Below are 20478 nucleotides of genomic sequence, written 5' to 3'. Positions count from 1 at the left end.
CCTGATAGAAGTTTCCATAGATACAGAAACAGAACCGAGCTTGCTGCATAGAGTTGGTACCAAAACAGAGCTGCGTACCAGTGATGAGCGAGTGCCCTCGATAACTTGTTATCCCACCATGCTCATGTAGTAAAAGAGTGTCTTCGGCATGCTCAAAAAATACGTTTGTGTCCCCATGGCTGCAGGTCTTGCAGCTGGTAGACAGCTATAACGCATGCAGGGATTGCCTAACGGACTCAAACATATTTTTCAAGCATGTCAAAGACACTCCATTAGCACACGAACATGCTCAGATAACACTTTATCCGAGCATGTTTGCTCATCACTATTTGCTACATAGATACGGGAACAGAACCAAGCTTGCTACATAGATACGGGAACAGAACCACGGTTACTACATAGATACGGGAACAGAACCACGGTTACTACATAGATACGGGAACAGAACCACGGTTACTACATAGATACGGGAACAGAACCACGGTTACTACATAGATACGGGAACAGAACCACGGTTACTACATAGATATGGGAACAGAACCACGGTTACTAGAGATACGGGAACAGAACCAAGCTTGCTACATAGATACGGGAACAGAACCAAGCTTGCTACATAGATGTGGGAGAACACACCAAAAAAACAGGCAAAGGTGCTTACCTGTCTAGGCCTTGAATCAAATGCACTATCATGGTGCAGCGGGCCCAAGTATAGACGGTTACTACATAGATACCGGAACAGAACCAAGGTTGCTACATACATACGGGAACAGAACCAAAGTTGCTACATACATACGGGAACAGATCCAAGATTACTACATAGTACAATGCCTCACCGTGATTGATGGGTGCCAGAATAATTGTGCCAGGCCCTCTGTATTGCTGTCAGAGATAGACAGTGCCAGGTTTTGTTTCACCTTCAGATGGGTGATGTGACTGGCTACAATCCCTGTTTGGACCTACATAATACACATTATTGTTATTGTAAAGGACGATGTATGCACAGATTACAGTACAGCGGGCGTGTTCTGCCCCGGCGAATATCGGACCTTTCTAGGGTTGTCTAGTTGAAAATGGCTATCAGAAGTTTAAAGTGAGAAATAACAGCCGAAACCGATATTTAATGTGCCAACACTGTGTGACCTGTGAACAATACCTCAGAAAATAGAAAACATGGTGCAGCCATGAGTTAACCCTTCAAAAGGGCGTACAGGTGCAGTCTCCAGTTTTTAAACCGTTTCATCACTCTGGATATTATCAAGCATCATCCATTCACTGACAGCAAGCAAAGGTCTTGAAAATTATTAGAGACCAGCCTCTTACCTCATCACCACGGTTATCTCTAGTATTAGATCAGATAGACAGGGTGGACAGCAGTGTGAGCAGCCTCTCCTTACCTCAGCATTTCCGATATCTCCAGTATTATACCAGATAGGGTAGACAGTAGTGATGAGCGAATATACTCGTTACTCGAGATTTCCCGGGCACTCTCTGGTGACCTCCGAGTATCTTTTAGTGCTCGGAGATTTAGTTTTCCTCACCTCAGTTGAATGATTTACATCTGTTAGCCAGCTTGATTACAGGTGGGGATTCCCTAGCAACCAGGCAACCCCCACATGTACTTATGCTGGCTAACAGATGTAAATCATTCAGCTGCGGCGATGAAAACAATCTCCGAGCACTAAAAAATACTCAGAGGACACACGAGCATGCTCAGGAAATCTCGAGTAACGAGTATATTCGCTCATCACTAGTAGACAGCAGTGTGAGCAGTCTCTTCTTACCTCAGCACCCCTGCTACCTCCAGTATTAGATCAGATAGACAGCAGTGTGAGCTGCCTCTTCTTACCTCAGCACCCCTGGTATCTCCAGTATTATATCAGTTAGGGTGGACAGCAGTGTGAGCAGCCTCTTCTTACCTCAGCACCCCTGCTACCTCCAGTATTAGATCAGATAGACAGCAGTGTGAGCAGCCTCTTCTTACCTCAGCACCCCTGCTACCTCCAGTATTAGATCAGATAGATAGGGTGGACAGTGGTGTGAGCAGCCTCTTCTTACCTCAGCACCCCTGGTACCTCCAGTATTAGATCAGATAGACAGCAGTGTGAGCAGCCTCTTCTTACCTCAGTACCCCTGGTACCTCTAGTATTAGATCAGATAGACAGGGTGGACAGCAGTGTGAGCGGCCTCTTCCTACCTCAGCACCCCTGCTACCTCCAGTATTAGATCAGCTAGATAGGGTGGACAGCAGTGTGAGCAGTCTTTTCTTACCTCAGCATCCCTGCGACCTCCAGTATTAGATCAGACAGGGTGGACAGTGGTGTGAGCAGCTTCTTACCTCAGCACTCCTATCATCTCTAGTATTATACCAGATAGGGTGGACAGTAGTGTGAGCAGCCTCTTCTTACCTCAGCACCCCTGGTACCTCCAGTATTAGATCAGATAGATAGGGTGGACAGTGGTGTGAGCAGCCTCTTACCTCAGCACTCCTATCATCTTTAGTATTATACCAGATAGGGTGGACAGTAGTGTGAGCAGCCTCTTCGTACCTCAGCACCCCTGGTACCTCCAGTATTAGATCAGATAGATAGGGTGGACAGTGGTGTGAGCAGCCTCTTCTTACCTCAGCACCCCTGCTACCTCCAGTATTAGATCATATAGACAGGGTGGACAGTTGTGTGAGCAGTCTCTTACCTCAGCACTCCTATCATCTCTAGTATTATATCAGCTAGGGTGGACAGCAGTGTGAGCAGCCTCTTCTTACCTCAGCACCCCTGGTACCTCCAGTATTAGATCACAGACAGGGTGGACAGTGGTGTGAGCAGCCTCTTACCTCAGCACTCCTATCATCTCTAGTATTATATCAGTTGGGGTGGACAGCAGTATGAGCAGCCTCTTCTTACCTCAGCACCCCTGCTACCTCCAGTATTAGATCATATAGACAGGGTGGACAGTGGTGTGAGCAGCCTCTTACCTCAGCACTCCTATTATCTCTAGTATTATATCAGTTAGGGTGGACAGCAGTGTGAGCAGCCTCTTCTTACACATGAAGGAGGCGGAGCTTCTTACCGCACATGCTCATAAGCAATTATTTCGATCAGCGTAACAAGGTGATGAACAATTAAATATTGATCACCTCCCTAGACAAAATGAGTGTGATTTGCTAAATAAAGCTATCTAATAATTTATTTTCTGATGACATTTTCTTATTTATTTGCAGAGAACCCCTTTAATATTCTTCATCTCGGATCAGGGAGCAGCAGTCCAGTCCTGCACATGGCGGCGCTGTTGGCGAACGACACCACCCGATGAGTGATGATGGCGTCTGGGTCAGTAGGTGTTAGCTGTGATTTTGGAGGATCGCTGGCGGCTTCTTCCTTTCCAGCACAAGGTATAAGATGTAACTTCGGAAAGACAAGTGAGAAGTTTGTGTCGGAGAACTTGGCCGCGATGACATTGAGACGCGGCTCGTAAATCTGAGCTATCTGCGTGCCGCACGCTCCGCAAATAGCGCCATTATTCCTGTGATATAAAGTGGTCCTGACAGCGGCATCACAAGAGCCGGGAGATCGGGCAGTTACCGGCAGCGCCTCCTGTCAGAGGACTGAATATACGACCGGGGTCTGACGTACGGCTCCGAGCGCATCGGACGGCTTCTGTACTCACAATCCAGTGCTTAAAGGGGTATTCCCATCTCCAAGATCCTATCCCAATATGTAGTAGGTAGAATACTAACAAATACGTCCAATTAGAAATTAGTATAGTTCTTCTGATTTGCCATGTGCAGGGCATTGCAGAAGGTTAGGCATCCATGGTTAAAACCACTCATATAGTGAGATTTAGTTGATAGTGGTCATAATCATGGATACCTAAGCTACTACAATGTCCTGCGCATGGGGTAAGCGATATAGAAAATCAGAAGAACTATACTACATTTCTAACAGGAGGTATTTGCTAATATTATTATTACACCTACTACATATTGGGATATGATCTTGGAGATAACAATACCCCTTTAAAAAACTTCTTCACCTTTGTGTGGAGATTATTTTGATTTTACTTAAATACTTTTGGCTACAAATCATTTTTGTCATTGAGTTTCATTAAATATTTTGCACTATTTGCCTTTTATAGCTGCTGTGCTGCGCGGTTTACTGCTGGCTGCAGAATGGGCTAATAGGATAAGTCAGAGAGCGCACTCTGAGCGTTTCTAACCCTTATCCGTCTTTTCTGAGCTCCTCTCAGCTGATTTATGATCATCTTAAAACTGAATGCGCAGAAAAACAAGGAGCCCGAAAAAGCCAAACGGTGCAACTTTTTTTAGTAAAACCAAATAGCAATTAATTAAATAGCCATTTAAGGAGAAAAAAAAAACGTCCTCAAGCGTTGACAACCCCTTTAATGAGGTTGCACATAACCCGACAAGCCGAAAAGGGATTATTAAAGGATTTGCACATAATTGTTACCACTTCCAAACACAGCGCCACATCTGTCCGCAGGTTATATGTGGTACTGCAGCTCGGCTCCATTCACCTACACCCGTGGGCAGGAGAGGAGCCGCTTCTAGCAGTCAAGGGTCAGGACGCACAGATCTAGGCCGGTTTGCTTCGGCACTACCCCTGCTCTGGACTTTAGTGATCGGCCAGAAATCCGTCAGCAGAAACCTGCACAGATCAGCTGCGATAGGGGGAAGATGCAGCTGTCCGCACATTTACACAGCAGCGCCCTCTACAGGAGGGGGCGTATTAGCAGCTGCCAGCCCTACATATGATGTCTTTCATGCTCTGCATGGGTGGGCCGCCCCTATGTCAGCCTAATAAAGGGGTGTCACATGGAGGAGCAGTAATGGCAGGAGGCTTTCCCTACTGCTGCCATGCTGTTAGCTCTCAGGCTGCAGACATTGGAGGGGTCTGATCCAGCTGTGGTCACCGGTGTTCTGCTGATGGGGGTCAGACCAAGAAAAGTCAAGGAGTGACGACCTCTTCATTTTTTGCAGGTCCTTCCACCCATCGGACATCGATATAGGAACCCCGCCACCATTATTCCCCCCCCCCCCCAAAAGAAAAGTCACACGACCTCGATCGTATTTAAGTACTTTACTAATTGCCTCATTAGGAGTCACTTGCTTTTGCAGCATTCGGCACTTTACGGCACTGTGCAATTATCGTTATAAAAGGCGTTGATTAGGACGTTATCGTACGCGGTTACATGTCTCCGGCCCAGACAGGCGATTAGTGATCACAGGATTAGCGCTGCCTGTTATCTACAGGCTATAAACCCGTCCGGGACCAGGAGGAGATCTAACAGGACTGGCGGCAGCCGGGAGGAGATCTAACAGGACTGGCGGCAGCCGGGAGGAGATCTATCAGGACTAGCGGCAGCCCGGGAGGAGATCTACCAGGACTGGCGGCAGCCCGGGAGGAGATCTAACAGGACTGGCGGCAGCCCGGCGGGACGACTTCCATAGTGCACAGGATGGTGGTGGCCAGCAGGTGATTCCAGCTCCGGGGCTTCTTATGGGGTCAGCCTCTTGGGGTCACGGGGGAACATGGAGGTCTGGCGGACATTGTGCAGGCCAAGGTACAGCATGGTGACCCGCTCCAGACCTACGGCAGAGGAAAACAGGGAGTCACAGGGGAGAAAGTATACGGGACGAAGGGGACCCAGAAGTGACCCGTCCTTACCGATGCCGCCGCCGCCGTGAGGTGGAGCTCCGTACCGGAAGGAGTCGATGTACGCCTTGATTTTCTCCAAGTCTTAAAAAAAAAAGAATTAGCGCATGACTTTTTCTATGATTTTAAAGGTCTTCAATAATTTTGCAGCCATTTATAATTGCTCCAGTGCGAATGCAATAAAATAACACAGCAAATAGTCTCCCGTTTTGTGTACACAGCTCCTCTGCCGATGCTCAGGCTTGTGATTATTGCTGGCGGACTCTCCAGTGTCTGCAGATCATATGCTTCTATCTGGAAATACACACGACCACGGGGTGAAGTAAGATCGACCCCAGCTGTGTAATCCGGATTTCTTACCGATCCCATGGTGCTGCGCCTGTTCCGTCAGCAGCTGAGCGTCGTGCACTCTCTGAGCCCCCGACAGGATCTCTTCACCCCTCATGAACATGTCGTAAGAGTTTGAATATTTCTGTGCAAAAAAAGGGAGAAGAAAATATAACCATTAGCAGCATTCACACAGAGAGACCCAGAACTGTGGCACACTGACACAGATACCTAGCGCTCCGGTACACTGACACTGAGAGACCTAGCACTGCAGCACACTGACACTGAGACCTAGCACTGCGGCACACTGAGACTGAAAAAGCTAGCGCTGCGGCACACTGACACTGAGAGACCTAGCACTGCAGCACACTGACACTGAGAGACCTAGCACTGCGGCACACTGAGACTGAAAAAGCTAGCGCTGCGGCACACTGACACTGAGAGACCTAGCACTGCGGCACACTGACACAGATACCTAGCGCTCCGGCACACTGACACAGAGACCTAGCACTGCGGCACACTGACACCGAGAGACCTAGCACTGCGGCACACTGACACTGAGAGACCTAGCACTGCGGCACACTGACATTGAGAGCAAATAAGGTAGCACACTGTAGCGCTGAAACATGCAAACATGAAACATGAAAATTTAACTGCATTACTGCACTAGAAATATGAAAAATGAGAGCGTTTAGCGCATAAAAAAGGCCAATTTTATGTGTACCTGGTAGCCACTTTACGGCATCTCTCTTATACCAGGTCCTACGCTTTCCTTCCTCACTGAGAATACACATTTCCATCTGAATGGGTGCCTATGAAAACCTCTTGTGAGACTACCATTCTCTCTCTCTGTGGAGGGGTAATGGACCTGCTGTAATTAAAATACCTGTGACTAGGAGGCGGAGTGCTCGGTCAGAAGGCTAAATAATACATTTGAAAAGACTGACCGTCACATCCATACATAGACTAAGTGTGAACAGGTGCTAAACCTAGAGTCGCCAACTCCTATACATTCAAGCAAATAAGGTAGCACACTGTAGCGCTGAAACATGCAAACATGAAACATGAAAATTTAACTGCATTACTGCACTAGAAATATGAAAAATGAGAGCGTTTAGCGCATAAAAAAAGGCAAATTTTATGTGTACCTGGTAGCCACTTTACGGCATCTCTCTTATACCAGGTCCTGACATTGAGAAACCTAGCACTGCGACACACTGACACTGAGAGACCTAGCACTGCAACACACTGACACTGAGAGACCTAGCACTGCGGCACACTGACACTGAGAGACCTAGTACTGCGGCACACTGACACTGGGGGACCAAAGACTGTGGCACACTGACACTGAGAGACCTAGTGCTGCGGCACACTGACACTGGGGGACCCAGAACTGTGGCACACTGACACTAAGAGACCTAGCACTGCCACACACTGACACTGGGGGACCCAGAACTGCGGCACACTGACACAGAGACCTAGCACTGCGGCACACTGACACTAAGAGACCTAGCACTGCGGCACACTGACACTGGGGGACCAAAGACTGTGGCACACTGACAGAGAAACCTAGCACTGCGGCACACTGACACTGGGGATCCTAGGACTGAGGCACACTGACACTGGGGATCCAAGGACTGAGGCATATTGACACTGGGGATCCAAGGACTGAGGCACACTGACACTGGAGATCCTAGGACTGAGGCACACTGACACTGGGGATCCTAGGACTGAGACACACTGACACTTGGGATCCTAGGACTGAGGCACACTGACACTGGGGATCCTAGGACTGAGACACACTGACACTGGGGATCCTAGGACTGAGACACACTGACACTTGGGATCCTAGGACTGAGGCACACTGACACTGGGGATCCTAGGACTGAGACACACTGACACTTGGGATCCTAGGACTGAGGCACACTGACACTGGGGATCCTAGGACTGAGACACACTGACACTGGGGATCCTAGGACTGAGGCACACTGACACTGGGGATCCTAGGACTGAGACACACTGACACTGGGGATCCTAGGACTGAGACACACTGACACTGGGGATCCTAGGACTGAGACACACTGACACTGGGGATCCTAGGACTGAGACACACTGACACTGGGGATCCTAGGACTGAGACACACTGACACTTGGGATCCTAGGACTGAGGCACACTGACACTGGGGATCCTAGGACTGAGGCACACTGACACTGGGGATCCTAGGACTGAGACACACTGACACTTGGGATCCTAGGACTGAGGCACACTGACACTGGGGATCCAAGGACTGAGGCACACTGACACTGGAGATCCTAGGACTGAGGCACACTGACACTGGGGATCCTAGGACTGAGACACACTGACACTGGGGATCCTAGGACTGAGGCACACTGACACTGGGGATCCTAGGACTGAGACACACTGACACTGGGGATCCTAGGACTGAGACACACTGACACTGGGGATCCTAGGACTGAGACACACTGACACTGGGGATCCTAGGACTGAGACACACTGACACTGGGGATCCTAGGACTGAGACACACTGACACTAGGGATCCTAGGACTGAGGCACACTGACACTGGGGATCCTAGGACTGAGGCACACTGACACTGGGGATCCTAGGACTGAGACACACTGACACTTGGGATCCTAGGACTGAGGCACACTGACACTGGGGATCCAAGGACTGAGGCACACTGACACTGGAGATCCTAGGACTGAGGCACACTGACACTGGGGATCCTAGGACTGAGACACACTGACACTTGGGATCCTAGGACTGAGGCACACTGACACTGGGGATCCTAGGACTGAGGCACACTGACACTGGGGATCCTAGGACTGAGGCACACTGACACTGGGGATCCTAGGACTGAGGCACACGGACACTGGGGATCCTATGACTGAGGCACACTGACACTGGGGATCCTAGGACTGAGGCACACTGACACTGGGGATCCTAGGACTGAGGCACACTGACACTGGGCCACCTAGGACTGAGACACACTGACACTGGGCGTCCTAGGAATGAGGCATACTGACACTGGGCATCCTAGGACTGAGGCACACTGACACTGGAGATCCAAGGACTGAGGCACACTGACACTGGAGATCCTAGGACTAAGGCACACTGACACTGGGCGTCCTAGAACTGAGGCACACTGACACTGGGGATCGTCCTGAAATGCTGAACACTCCTACTATGGGTATAATACTCACTGGCTCCTGGGGGTCGGGCATTGTGTAGAAGGGTCTCACCGCCAATGGATATTTATCGAGGATGTAGAAATCAGTGTCGTACTGAGAGATAAACAGAGCAGAATATCTGACGTCAGCATCTACCAGTTCTCTGTACATTAGATTGTAAGCCTACGGGTCAAGCTGGAGTCGCAGGATTATTGTTTTCTTTCTTGTACTGAAAGAAAACTAACTATGTGAATAATAATGCCGAGAAATGTGAACTCACCTTTTCTTTCACTAACCGTCCCAGAAGTTTCTCATTGGGAGTACTGGAGAAAAAAAAGAGTAAGTCCATGATGTCTACACCAGGCAGTGAGGTCTCCGAACAGACCTTAATAGATCTTCATAGCGATGGAGGCTCCAAAGTCCTGCATAGACTTCTATGTACCTTATGTCTCAGAAGTAGCTGCCCTGAGGAATAACACTACTTCTGGCCATTATATGACTTGTATTCTGCATTTTCCCTAATGTTCAGCTAGCGGAGACCTCCTGCTATGATGTCTCCTATACACAGCGCACACAGACAAGTGGGATTCCTGCTCCCATGTCCCTATGTGGAAGATGGTAGAAGCAGCAGCATGCAGAACATTAATACTGAGCAGTGTATCTGTGAATCCAGCTTTGAGGTGAGATAAACACTTACTAAAAAGCAGCAAAATGTGAGGTATTATACTGAAGTACTGAGCAGTTTAGCTGTGAATCCAGCAATGATGGATCAAGCCTTGTTAATTTTCAGTCTGTTGCAGACAAGCAAATTCCATTATGGCTGAACCTACACTGCACAATGACCCCCATTAATGCACAGCAGTAGAATTATTATATGTTTTGCTAATATCAAGGTAAAATACTCACCTGAGATCTTCTTCATCTCCCATTTCTACTCCAGCCTCACGCAACATTGCGACACCCTCACGGTACTCTAGGCGTAACGTGGGCTCCAGGAACTTAAAAGGCTCGGAAGGGTATTGCCTGCCCACTGTATGGATTTCAGTCTGAAATCTATAAAAAAAAAACAAAAAAAAAACAATACAAGTAAATCCAGTTATAAGGAAGTCAGACGACCCAGAATATAAATAAATTGTGTGACTGCAATAACTAGAATCGCCACAAGAGGGAGCACTTGTAAAGCGAACAAACTTTCCGGACATTTATTAATTTCTGATTATTATTCATCATCATTGCTATGATTGTGAATGTCGCTGGAAAAATAGCATTGGGCTGCAAGACCATGCAAACCACCTCCAACCTGCCATAGGAGTCATAAAAAGTCATTACCTTTCCTGCAATCCCTTAAATATCTGAACCAGGGTGTCCGCAATCTCATCCACCACTTCATGATAATGGTAGCTGAACGCCATCTCGATATCCAGGCCTACGAACTCCGTCAGGTGCCGGTGAGTGTTGGAATCCTCTGCACGGAAAACTGTAAGAAACGCAACAAAGTCACCAAAAGCTGATAACAAAGAATTAATGTAACAGCACACAAAACATTAAAGGCCAGTAAGACTATAACTCTCAGCATTCACAAGAAGTGTCACAATTACATCTTATTCTTAAAATTAGTATCTATAGAGAGAATATACATCAGAATAAAAAAAAAAAAATTGTAGTTACACGGGAGACCCACTGGAGGGCGCCAAACTCCACCCCAGAACATATATTACAGCAGCATCTATTCCTGTGCATGTAGATGTGCGGCGGCGCCACTGCTGAGAGCGGTAGCACCCCGGTGCCTCCATGGGTCGAGCACAGGATCTGGCTCCAGATTTACACATTAGGTTTAATCACCATATAACATAAAAGTTCTACAACTTTCTAATACACAGTGTTCATTCAATTCTTCCCATTTTCAAAGATGTATGCTTGCTGTCAGGAAAAAAAAAACGTTCTAATCTTAATAAAACTCAATCAAAGAAAAGCCATCCTGACCGAATAACTTTCACAACTGAGGGTTTGTTACAATTGAAGACAATCATCTTTAAGCCAAACGCATCAATAGCATAGCGTTCTCTTGTGCTGATAGCAAGAAGTCCGACTGTTCATATGGAAATGTGGAGATTATATACAAATGCTGCAAACTGTCAGCGGTGAGCACTAAGAGGAATATATTGGTTTTCAGATTCAGAGATTTTAAAAAAGTGAGAACAGAAGAATGGAAACAAAAAGCATATTATTAAAAAGGATCAGAAATTTTACAAATAAACTGAATTTGCAAAACAAAACAAAACAAAAGAAGAACTAAAAAACTAAAAACAAAGACAATCCTCTTAAGAAAGTCATGGGAGCCGGGACTTCTGCCACATGACAGTGAGTAACAGCAGCTGACACACCTCATTGTAGTTGGCTGCAACTTGATTGCCATGTAATGACCTGTAGCTGCCACTAGAGTGAGCTTACGGAAAATAGATGTATTATTGAGTTTAATAGGAGCTATATAAATCTGTATGTAGTGAGCTCCTCCTAGTGGTGACTGTATAAATCTGTATGTAGTGATCTCCCTCTAGTGGTGGCTGTATAATCTGTATGTAGTGAGCTCCCCCTAGTGGTGACTATATAAATCTGTATGTAGTCAGTGAGCTCCTCCTAGTGGTGACTGTATAATCTGTATGTAGTGAGCTCCCCCTAGTGGTGGCTGTATAAATCTGTATGTAGAGAGCTCCTCCTAGTGGTGGCTGTATAAATCTGTATGTAGTGAGCTCCCTCTAGTGGTTACTGTATAAATCTGTATGTAGTGAGCTCCCTCTAGTGGTTACTGTATAAATCTGTATGTAGTGAGCACCTCCTAGTGGTGGCTGTATAAATCTGTATGTAGTGAGCTCCTCCTAGTGGTGGCTGTGTAAATCTGTATGTAGTGAGCTCCTCCTAGTGGTGGCTGTATAATCTGTATGTAGTGAGCTCCTCCTAGTGGTGACTGTATAAATCTGTATGTAGTGAGCTCCTCCTAGTGGTGGCTGTATAAATCTGTATGTAGTGAGCTCCTCCTAGTGGTGGCTGTATAAATCTGTATGTAGAGAGCTCCTCCTAGTGGTGGCTGCACACATCTGTATGTAGTGAGCTCCCCATAGTGGTGGCTGTATATATCTGTATGTAGTGAGCTCCTCCTAGTGGTGGCTGTATAAATCTGTATGTAGTGAGCTCCCCCTAGTGGTGGCTGTATAAATCTGTATGTAGAGAGCTCCTCCTAGTGGTGGCTGTATAAATCTGTATGTAGTGAGCTCCCTCTAGTGGTTACTGTATAAATCTGTATGTAGTGAGCTCCCTCTAGTGGTTACTGTATAAATCTGTATGTAGTGAGCACCTCCTAGTGGTGGCTGTATAAATCTGTATGTAGTGAGCTCCCCCTAGTGGTGGCTGTGTAAATCTGTATGTAGTGAGCTCCTCCTAGTGGTGGCTGTATAATCTGTATGTAGTGAGCTCCTCCTAGTGGTGACTGTATAAATCTGTATGTAGTGAGCTCCTCCTAGTGGTGGCTGTATAATCTGTATGTAGTGAGCTCCTCCTAGTGGTGGCTGTATAAATCTGTATGTAGTGAGCTTCCTCTAGTGGTGGCTGTATAAATCTGTATGTAGTGAGCTCCCCCTAGTGGTGGCTGTGTAAATCTGTATGTAGTGAGCTCCTCCTAGTGGTGGCTGTATAATCTGTATGTAGTGAGCTCCTCCTAGTGGTGGCTGTATAAATCTGTATGTAGTGAGCTCCTCCTAGTGGTGGCTGTATAAATCTGTATGTAGAGAGCTCCTCCTAGTGGTGGCTGCACACATCTGTATGTAGTGAGCTCCCCATAGTGGTGGCTGTATATATCTGTATGTAGTGAGCTCCTCCTAGTGGTGGCTGTATAAATCTGTATGTAGTGAGCTCCTCCTAGTGGTGGCTGTGTAAATCTGTATGTAGTGAGCTCCTCCTAGTGGTGGCTGTATAAATCTGTATGTAGTGAGCTCCACTAGTGGTGACTGTATAAATCTGTATGTAGTGAGCTCCTCCTAGTGGTGGCTGTGTAAATCTGTATGTAGTGAGCTCCTCCTAGTGGTGGCTGTATAAATCTGTATGTAGTGAGCTCCACTAGTGGTGACTGTATAAATCTGTATGTAGTGAGCTCCTCCTAGTGGTGACTGTATAAATCTGTATGTAGTGAGCTCCTCCTAGTGGTGGCTGTATAATCTGTATGTAGTGAGCTCCTCCTAGTGGTGACTGTATAAATCTGTATGTAGTGAGCTCCTCCTAGTGGTGGCTGTATAAATCTGTATGTAGTGATCTCCCCCTAGTGGTGGCTGTATAAATCTGTATGTAGTGAGCTCCTCCTAGTGGTGGCTGTATAAATCTGTATGTAGTGAGCTCCACTAGTGGTGACTGTATAAATCTGTATGTAGTGAGCTCCACTAGTGGTGACTGTATAAATCTGTATGTAGTGATCCTCCTCTAATGGTAGCTGTATAAATCTGTATGTAGTGATCTTCCTCTAATGGTAACTGTTTAAATCTGTGTGGAGTGAGCGCCTCCTAGTGGTGGCTGTATAAATCTATATTTAGTGCCCTCCCACTAGTGGTGGCTGTTTAAATCTGTATGTAGTGAGGTCCCTTTATCGGTGCCTGTATAAATCTATATGTAGTGAGCTCCCTCTAGTGATAGCTGAATAAATCTGCAGATAGTTCACCTAGTGGTGGCTGTATAAATCTGTATGTACCGAGCTCCCTCTAGTGGTGACTGTATAATCTGTATGTAGTGAGCTCCCTCTAGTGATAGCTGTATAAATCTGTAGGTAGTGAGCTCCCCCTAGTGGTGGCTGTGGCTGGATAAATCTGTATGTAGTGAGCTCCCCCTATTGGTGGCTGTATAAATCTGTATATAGTGAGCTCCCTCTAATAGTGATAGGCGAACCCGTAGATATTCAGGTTCGGGAGGTTTGGACGAACATATTAAAAAAGTTTGGTTTGGGAACCAGAACAGTACCTGAACTCGAACACGGACCCCATTCAGATGATTGGGAGGCTCAAACATCCAGTCACAAGTTTGGCTGATGAAAAAGTACTACTCTCATCAGCGTACGCCTGCTGTTGCTGATAACAGCGAGAACAGGCGAGGCTGAAGAGAGAATTGAATAGCCAGAGCGTGTGCTATAAATAAATAAATGAATTTAAAAAATTACTTACGGTCACTAAAGTCATTTAATTGAAATAAAGACACTGACACTTTTTTTTTAGTTTAAAAAAAAAAAAGTTATAAGCACCTTTACACCTAATCCACTGAAACCCATGTCACCTGTAAAAGACAGAAAATAATAAACAACCATAGTACTCACCTTTACAGCTAATCCACCGATGCCCATATCCCCTGTAAATTGTAATAGAAAACAAAATACTGAACAACCATATCCCTCACCTGTCCAACATGAATAAAATCCTTATCTGTCCCACAAAGATCAGGATGATTTGGATAGAGGTCACATCAGTGATATGACTGCTATCCACGCCAGCTGGCTCACACTGAGACAGGAGCGAAATAACGCTCTGTAGTGTGTAGCGTTGAGCTCCCATGAGAAAGGTCACTGGAGTTCATAGCTGAGTCCCCTCACCAGTGTTCATTAGCAGTGATGGCTATCCAAATCTTCCGTATGTTCGTGGGACAGGTGAGGAATATGGTTGTTTATTATATTTCTCCTTTTACAGGGGACATTGGCATCGGTGGATTAGACGTAAAGGTGAGTATTATGGTGGTTTATTATTTTCTGTCTTTTACAGGTGACATGGGAGTAAAGATGAGTATAACTTTGCTTTTTTATTTTTATTTCAAGTAAAGGGGTCTGTGTCATTATTTCAATTAAAGATTTTATTCTGGCTGTGTTTTTTTTTTACAGTCTAACTAATGGGGTTAGTAGTGAAGTTGTCTTGTAGACACTTCTCCATTACTAACCTCTGGACTTGATGTCAGCGGCCATAAAACAGCTGACATCAACCCCAAACCTATTACCCCATTTGTTACCGCAACAGGGCAAGTGGGAAGAATCAGGCAAAGCGCCAGAATTAGCACATCTAATAGCTCCGCCTTTTCTAGCGTGCTGCTATCTTCAGGCTGTGGAAAGTCCATGGCCCCTTACAAGTCTAAGAATACCAGTCCCCAGCCATCTGCTTTAGTTTGGCTGGTTGTCAAAAATGGGGGAACCCCCCAAGCCATTTTTTTTTTTAAATTATTTAAATAATTACAAAAAAAAAACGACATGGGATCCCTCTATTCTTGATAACCAGCCATGATAAATCTGACAGCTCTGGACTACAGCTGTTGGTTTTGCCTGAGCTGGTTATCAAAAACAGAAGAGGCCACACGCACAGGAGCCGGCAGATGAACACTGTTAACAGCGGCGCCTGCTCTTGCTGTTAGTAGCGACAGTTAGTGCAAGCGTACGCTGATGAGTGTAGTACTCTCTCATCAGCCGACGCCTGTGACCTGCGGTAACCTTTATACCGCCGATCATAGCTGCTGCTCATGTTGTCATTTGACAGGGTGGGAACCGCAGCTTTCTGATCAACAGTAACTGACTTATCGCCGATCAGAGCGGCTGGTGTTTCTCACTCAGTCACACAGATGACAGCGCAGCAAACAGCCAATGTTCGGGATGCCGAACCCGAACAGTAAGACGGACTAACTGGGGTCCGTGTGCGGGGTCCGTGCACGGCAGTGGATTGGGAGCGCTAACACAAAAACAAAGCTACGACCTCTACAAACATATGAGATTTATAAATACGATCCCATAACATTCTCAGGTGTGGACAAACATCACATCGCCCACATTAATCCTTTCGTCACTCACATGTTCAGGTACATGACGCGAATGGCTTCAACAAAGCAAAATAAAAACAGAAAGTGCATAACAGAAAGGAGGTCACCCCTCCCCCGCTAATGCAGAGTTTTATCACTTACTTTGATAATTAAATTACTTTGCGCCCAGAATGAGCTCAGACTCTTAATGCCAATTATTCTCCTCCGGGCAAAAGAGAATCGTTGTGTGATAATTACAGAGGCATTAGATCTGTTATAAGTGTTAGTAATTATACACAGCGCAGTGATTGGCTTCATACTTCTTATAGCCCAAAGAATAAGTCAAAGCCCAAAAATAATGAAATCATCTAAAAAAAATAGTTTTATTTATCTCCAAAATGACCAGCACTCAGTGCAGCATATATGGAGTTAATGTCCTGTATATCCTCCTAGATATTATAAAGCGGGCAGTAATATAGTAGTTATATTCTTGTACATAGGGGCAGTATTATAGTAGTTATATTCTTGTACATAGGGCAGTATTATAGTAGTTATATTCTTGTACATAGGAGCTGTATTATAGTAGTTATATTCTAGCACGTAGGGGCAGTATTATAGTAGTTATATTCTAGCACGTAGGGGCAGTATTATAGTAGCTATATTCTTGTACATAGGGGCAGTATTATAGTAGTTATATTCTTGTACATAGGGCAGTATTATAGTAGTTATATTCTTGTACATAGGGACAGTATTATAGTAGTTATATTCTTGTACATAGGAGCAGTATTATAGTAGTTATATTCTTGTACATAGGAGCAGTATTATAGTAGTTATATTCTTGTACATAGGAGCAGTATTATAGTAGTTATATTCTTGTACATAGGGGCAGTATTATAGTAGTTATATTCTTGTACATAGGGAGCAGTATTATAGTAGGTATATTCTTGTACATAGGAGCAGTATTATAGTAGTTATATTCTTGTATATAGGAGCAGTATTATAGTAGTTATATTCTTGTACATAGGAGCAGTATTATAGTAGTTATATTCTTGTACATAGGAGCAGTATTATAGTAGTTATATTCTTGTACATAGGAGCAGTATTATAGTAGCTATATTCTTGTACATAGGAGCAGTATTATAGTAGCTATATTCTTGTACATAGGAGCAGTATTATAGTAGTCATATTCTTGTACATAGGAGCAGTATTATAGTAGTTATATTCTTGTACATAGGGGCAGTGTTATAGTAGTTATATTCTTGTACATAGGGGGCAGTATTATAGTAGTTATATTCTTGTACATAGGAGCAGTATTATAGTAGTTATATTCTTGTACATAGGGGCAGTATTATAGTAGTTATATTCTTGTACATAGGAGCAGTATTATAGTAGTTATATTCTTGTACATAGGAGCAGTATTATAGTAGTTATATTTTTGTACATAGGGGACAGTATTATAGTAGTTATATTCTTGTACATAGGAGCAGTATTATAGTAGTTATATTCTTGTACATAGGGGCAGTATTATAGTAGTTATATTCTTGTACATAGGAGCAGTATTATAGTAGTTATATTCTTGCACATAGGAGCAGTATTATAGTAGTTATATTCTTGTACATAGGAGCAGTATTATAGTAGTTATATTTTTGTACATAGGGGACAGTATTATAGTAGTTATATTCTTGTACATAGGAGCAGTATTATAGTAGTTATATTCTTGTACATAGGAGCAGTATTATAGTAGTTATATTCTTGTACATAGGGGCAGTATTATAGTAGTTATATTCTTGTACATAGGGGCAGTATTATAGTAGTTATATTCTTGTACATAGGAGCAGTATTATAGTAGTTATATTCTTGTACATAGGGGCAGTATTATAGTAGTTATATTCTTGTACATAGGAGCAGTATTATAGTAGTTATATTCTTGTACATAGGAGCAGTATTATAGTAGTTATATTCTTGTACATAGGAGCAGTATTATAGTAGTTATATTTTTGTACATAGGGGACAGTATTATAGTAGTTATATTCTTGTACATAGGAGCAGTATTATAGTAGTTATATTCTTGTACATAGGGGCAGTATTATAGTAGTTATATTCTTGTACATAGGAGCAGTATTATAGTAGTTATATTCTTGCACATAGGAGCAGTATTATAGTAGTTATATTCTTGTACATAGGAGCAGTATTATAGTAGTTATATTTTTGTACATAGGGGACAGTATTATAGTAGTTATATTCTTGTACATAGGAGCAGTATTATAGTAGTTATATTCTTGTACATAGGGGCAGTATTATAGTAGTTATATTCTTGTACATAGGGGCAGTATTATAGTAGTTATATTCTTGTACATAGGGGCAGTATTATAGTAGTTATATTCTTGTACATAGGAGCAGTATTATAGTAGTTATATTCTTGTACATAGGGGCAGTATTATAGTAGTTATATTCTTGTACATAGGAGCAGTATTATAGTAGTTATATTCTTGTACATAGGAGCAGTATTATAGTAGTTATATTCTTGTACATAGGAGGAGTATTATAGTAGCTATATTCTTGTACATAGGGGCAATATTATAGTAGTTATATTCTTGTACATAGGGGGCAGTATTATAGTAGCTATATTCTTGTACATAGGGGCAATATTATAGTAGTTATATTCTTGTACATAGGGGCAGTATTATAGTAGTTATATTCTTGTACATAGGAGCAGTATTATAGTAGTTATATTCTTGTACATAGGGGCGGTATTATAGTAGTTATATTCTTGTACATAGGAGCAGTATTATAGTAGTTATATTCTTGTACATAGGAGCAGTATTATAGTAGTTATATTCTTGTACATAGGGGGCAGTATTATAGTAGCTATATTCTTGTACATAGGGGGCAGTATTATAGTAGTTATATATATTCTTGTACATAGGAGCAGTATTATAGTAGTTATATTCTTGTACATAGGAGCAGTATTATAGTAGTTATATTCTTGTACATAGGGGGCAGTATTATAGTAGTTATATTCTTGTACATACCGTGTTTCCCCGAAAATAAGCCACCCCCGATAATAAGCCGTAGTGGGGGGTAGAGAAGGGGCGGCTAATATAAGCCATACCCCGAAAATAAGCCGTAGTGGGAAACACGTGGAAAATATAAGCCATGGTACCTTTTGACTGCCTCGGTCCCCTCTGTCCTCTCTCTAGTGGCCCCGAGTGCAGGGTTAACTTTCTGTGTGCCCCGGCCGGAGCTCTGATTGGTCCAGCGGCTCCCCAGCATCTCGAGCGCTGATTGGCTCAGCAGCTCTTCCCCTGTACAGCGGTCACGTGGGACCGCTCATTAGAGAAATGAATAGGCTGCTCCACCTCCCATAGGGGCAGAGCCGCATAATTCATTTCTCTAATCAGCGGTGCCGGTGACCGCTGACAGAGGAAGAGGCTGCGGCACCGAAGACCAGCTGTCCGGGGGAAGGAGCGGGACGCCGGGAGCAGGTAATTATGTCATATTCACCTGTCCTCGTTCCACACGCCGGGCGTCGCGCCATCTTCCCGGCGTCTCTCCTCACTGACTGTGCAGGTCAGAGGGCGCGATGACGCATATAGTGTGCACGGCGCCCTCTGCCTGATCAGTCAGTGCGGAGAGACGCCGGGAAGATGGCGCCGAGGAGCTGCAAGCAAGAGAGGTGAGTATGTGTTTTATTATTTTTATTGCAGCAGCAGCAGCAGCTATGGGGCAATAATGGACGGTGCAGAGCACTATATGGCACAGCTACTTTTTGGTTAAAAAAAAAAAAGTCGCCTTTTTTTTGGCTAATATAAGCCATACCCCGAAAATAAGCCATAGTGGGACTTTTGGGGGTAAAAAGAATATAAGACACTGGCTTATATTCGGGGAAACACGGTAGGAGCAGTATTATAGTAGTTATATTCTTGTACATAGGAGCAGTATTATAGTAGTTATATTCTTGTACATAGGAGCAGTATTATAGTAGTTATATTCTTGTACATACGGAGCAGTATTATAGTAGTTATATTCTTGTACATAGGGGCAGTATTATAGAAGTGATATTCTTGTATATAGGGGCAGTATTATAGAAGTTATATTCTTGTACATAGGGGCAGTATTATAGTAGTCATATTCTTGTACATAGGAGCAGTATTATAGTAGTTATATTCTTGTACATAGGGGCAGTATTATAGTAGTTATATTCTTGTACATAGGGGCAGTATTATAGTAGATATATTCTTGTACATAGGGGCAGTATTATAGTAGTTATATTCTTGTACATAGGGGGCAGTATTATAGTAGTTATCTTCTTGTACATAGGGGCAGTATTATAGTACCGTAGTTATATTCTTGTACATAGGGGGCAGTATTATAGTAGTTATATTCTTGTATATAGGAGCAGTATTATAGTAGTTATATTGTTGTACATAGGGGCAGTATTATAGTAGTTATATTCTTGTACATAGGGGCAGTATTATAGTAGTTATATT

At 44.1% G+C, this 20478-nt stretch overlaps 1 protein-coding gene across 1 annotated transcript in view; it reads right to left on the bottom strand.

The window, feature by feature from the left end:
• Window positions 1–5078: 5078 nt before the first annotated feature.
• DARS1 (aspartyl-tRNA synthetase 1) overlaps window positions 5079–20478 on the bottom strand; it is a 99937-nt gene continuing 84537 nt past the window's right edge. The window contains exons 12-18 of the mRNA XM_077273037.1: window positions 10517–10664; window positions 10094–10240; window positions 9468–9510; window positions 9221–9301; window positions 6030–6141; window positions 5682–5753; window positions 5079–5603 (exon numbers count right to left, since the gene is read on the bottom strand). Coding sequence (XP_077129152.1) covers window positions 5512–5603; window positions 5682–5753; window positions 6030–6141; window positions 9221–9301; window positions 9468–9510; window positions 10094–10240; window positions 10517–10664 — 695 coding nt within the window. The 3' untranslated portion in view covers window positions 5079–5511. The remainder of the gene's footprint in view (window positions 5604–5681; window positions 5754–6029; window positions 6142–9220; window positions 9302–9467; window positions 9511–10093; window positions 10241–10516; window positions 10665–20478) is intronic.

Source organism: Ranitomeya variabilis, chromosome 7 (assembly GCF_051348905.1).
Source record: "Ranitomeya variabilis isolate aRanVar5 chromosome 7, aRanVar5.hap1, whole genome shotgun sequence".
Classification (NCBI taxonomy): Eukaryota; Metazoa; Chordata; class Amphibia; order Anura; family Dendrobatidae; genus Ranitomeya; species Ranitomeya variabilis.
Note: the sequence above shows the minus strand (reverse complement) of the source record. Positions and strands in the feature narration are given on the sequence as shown.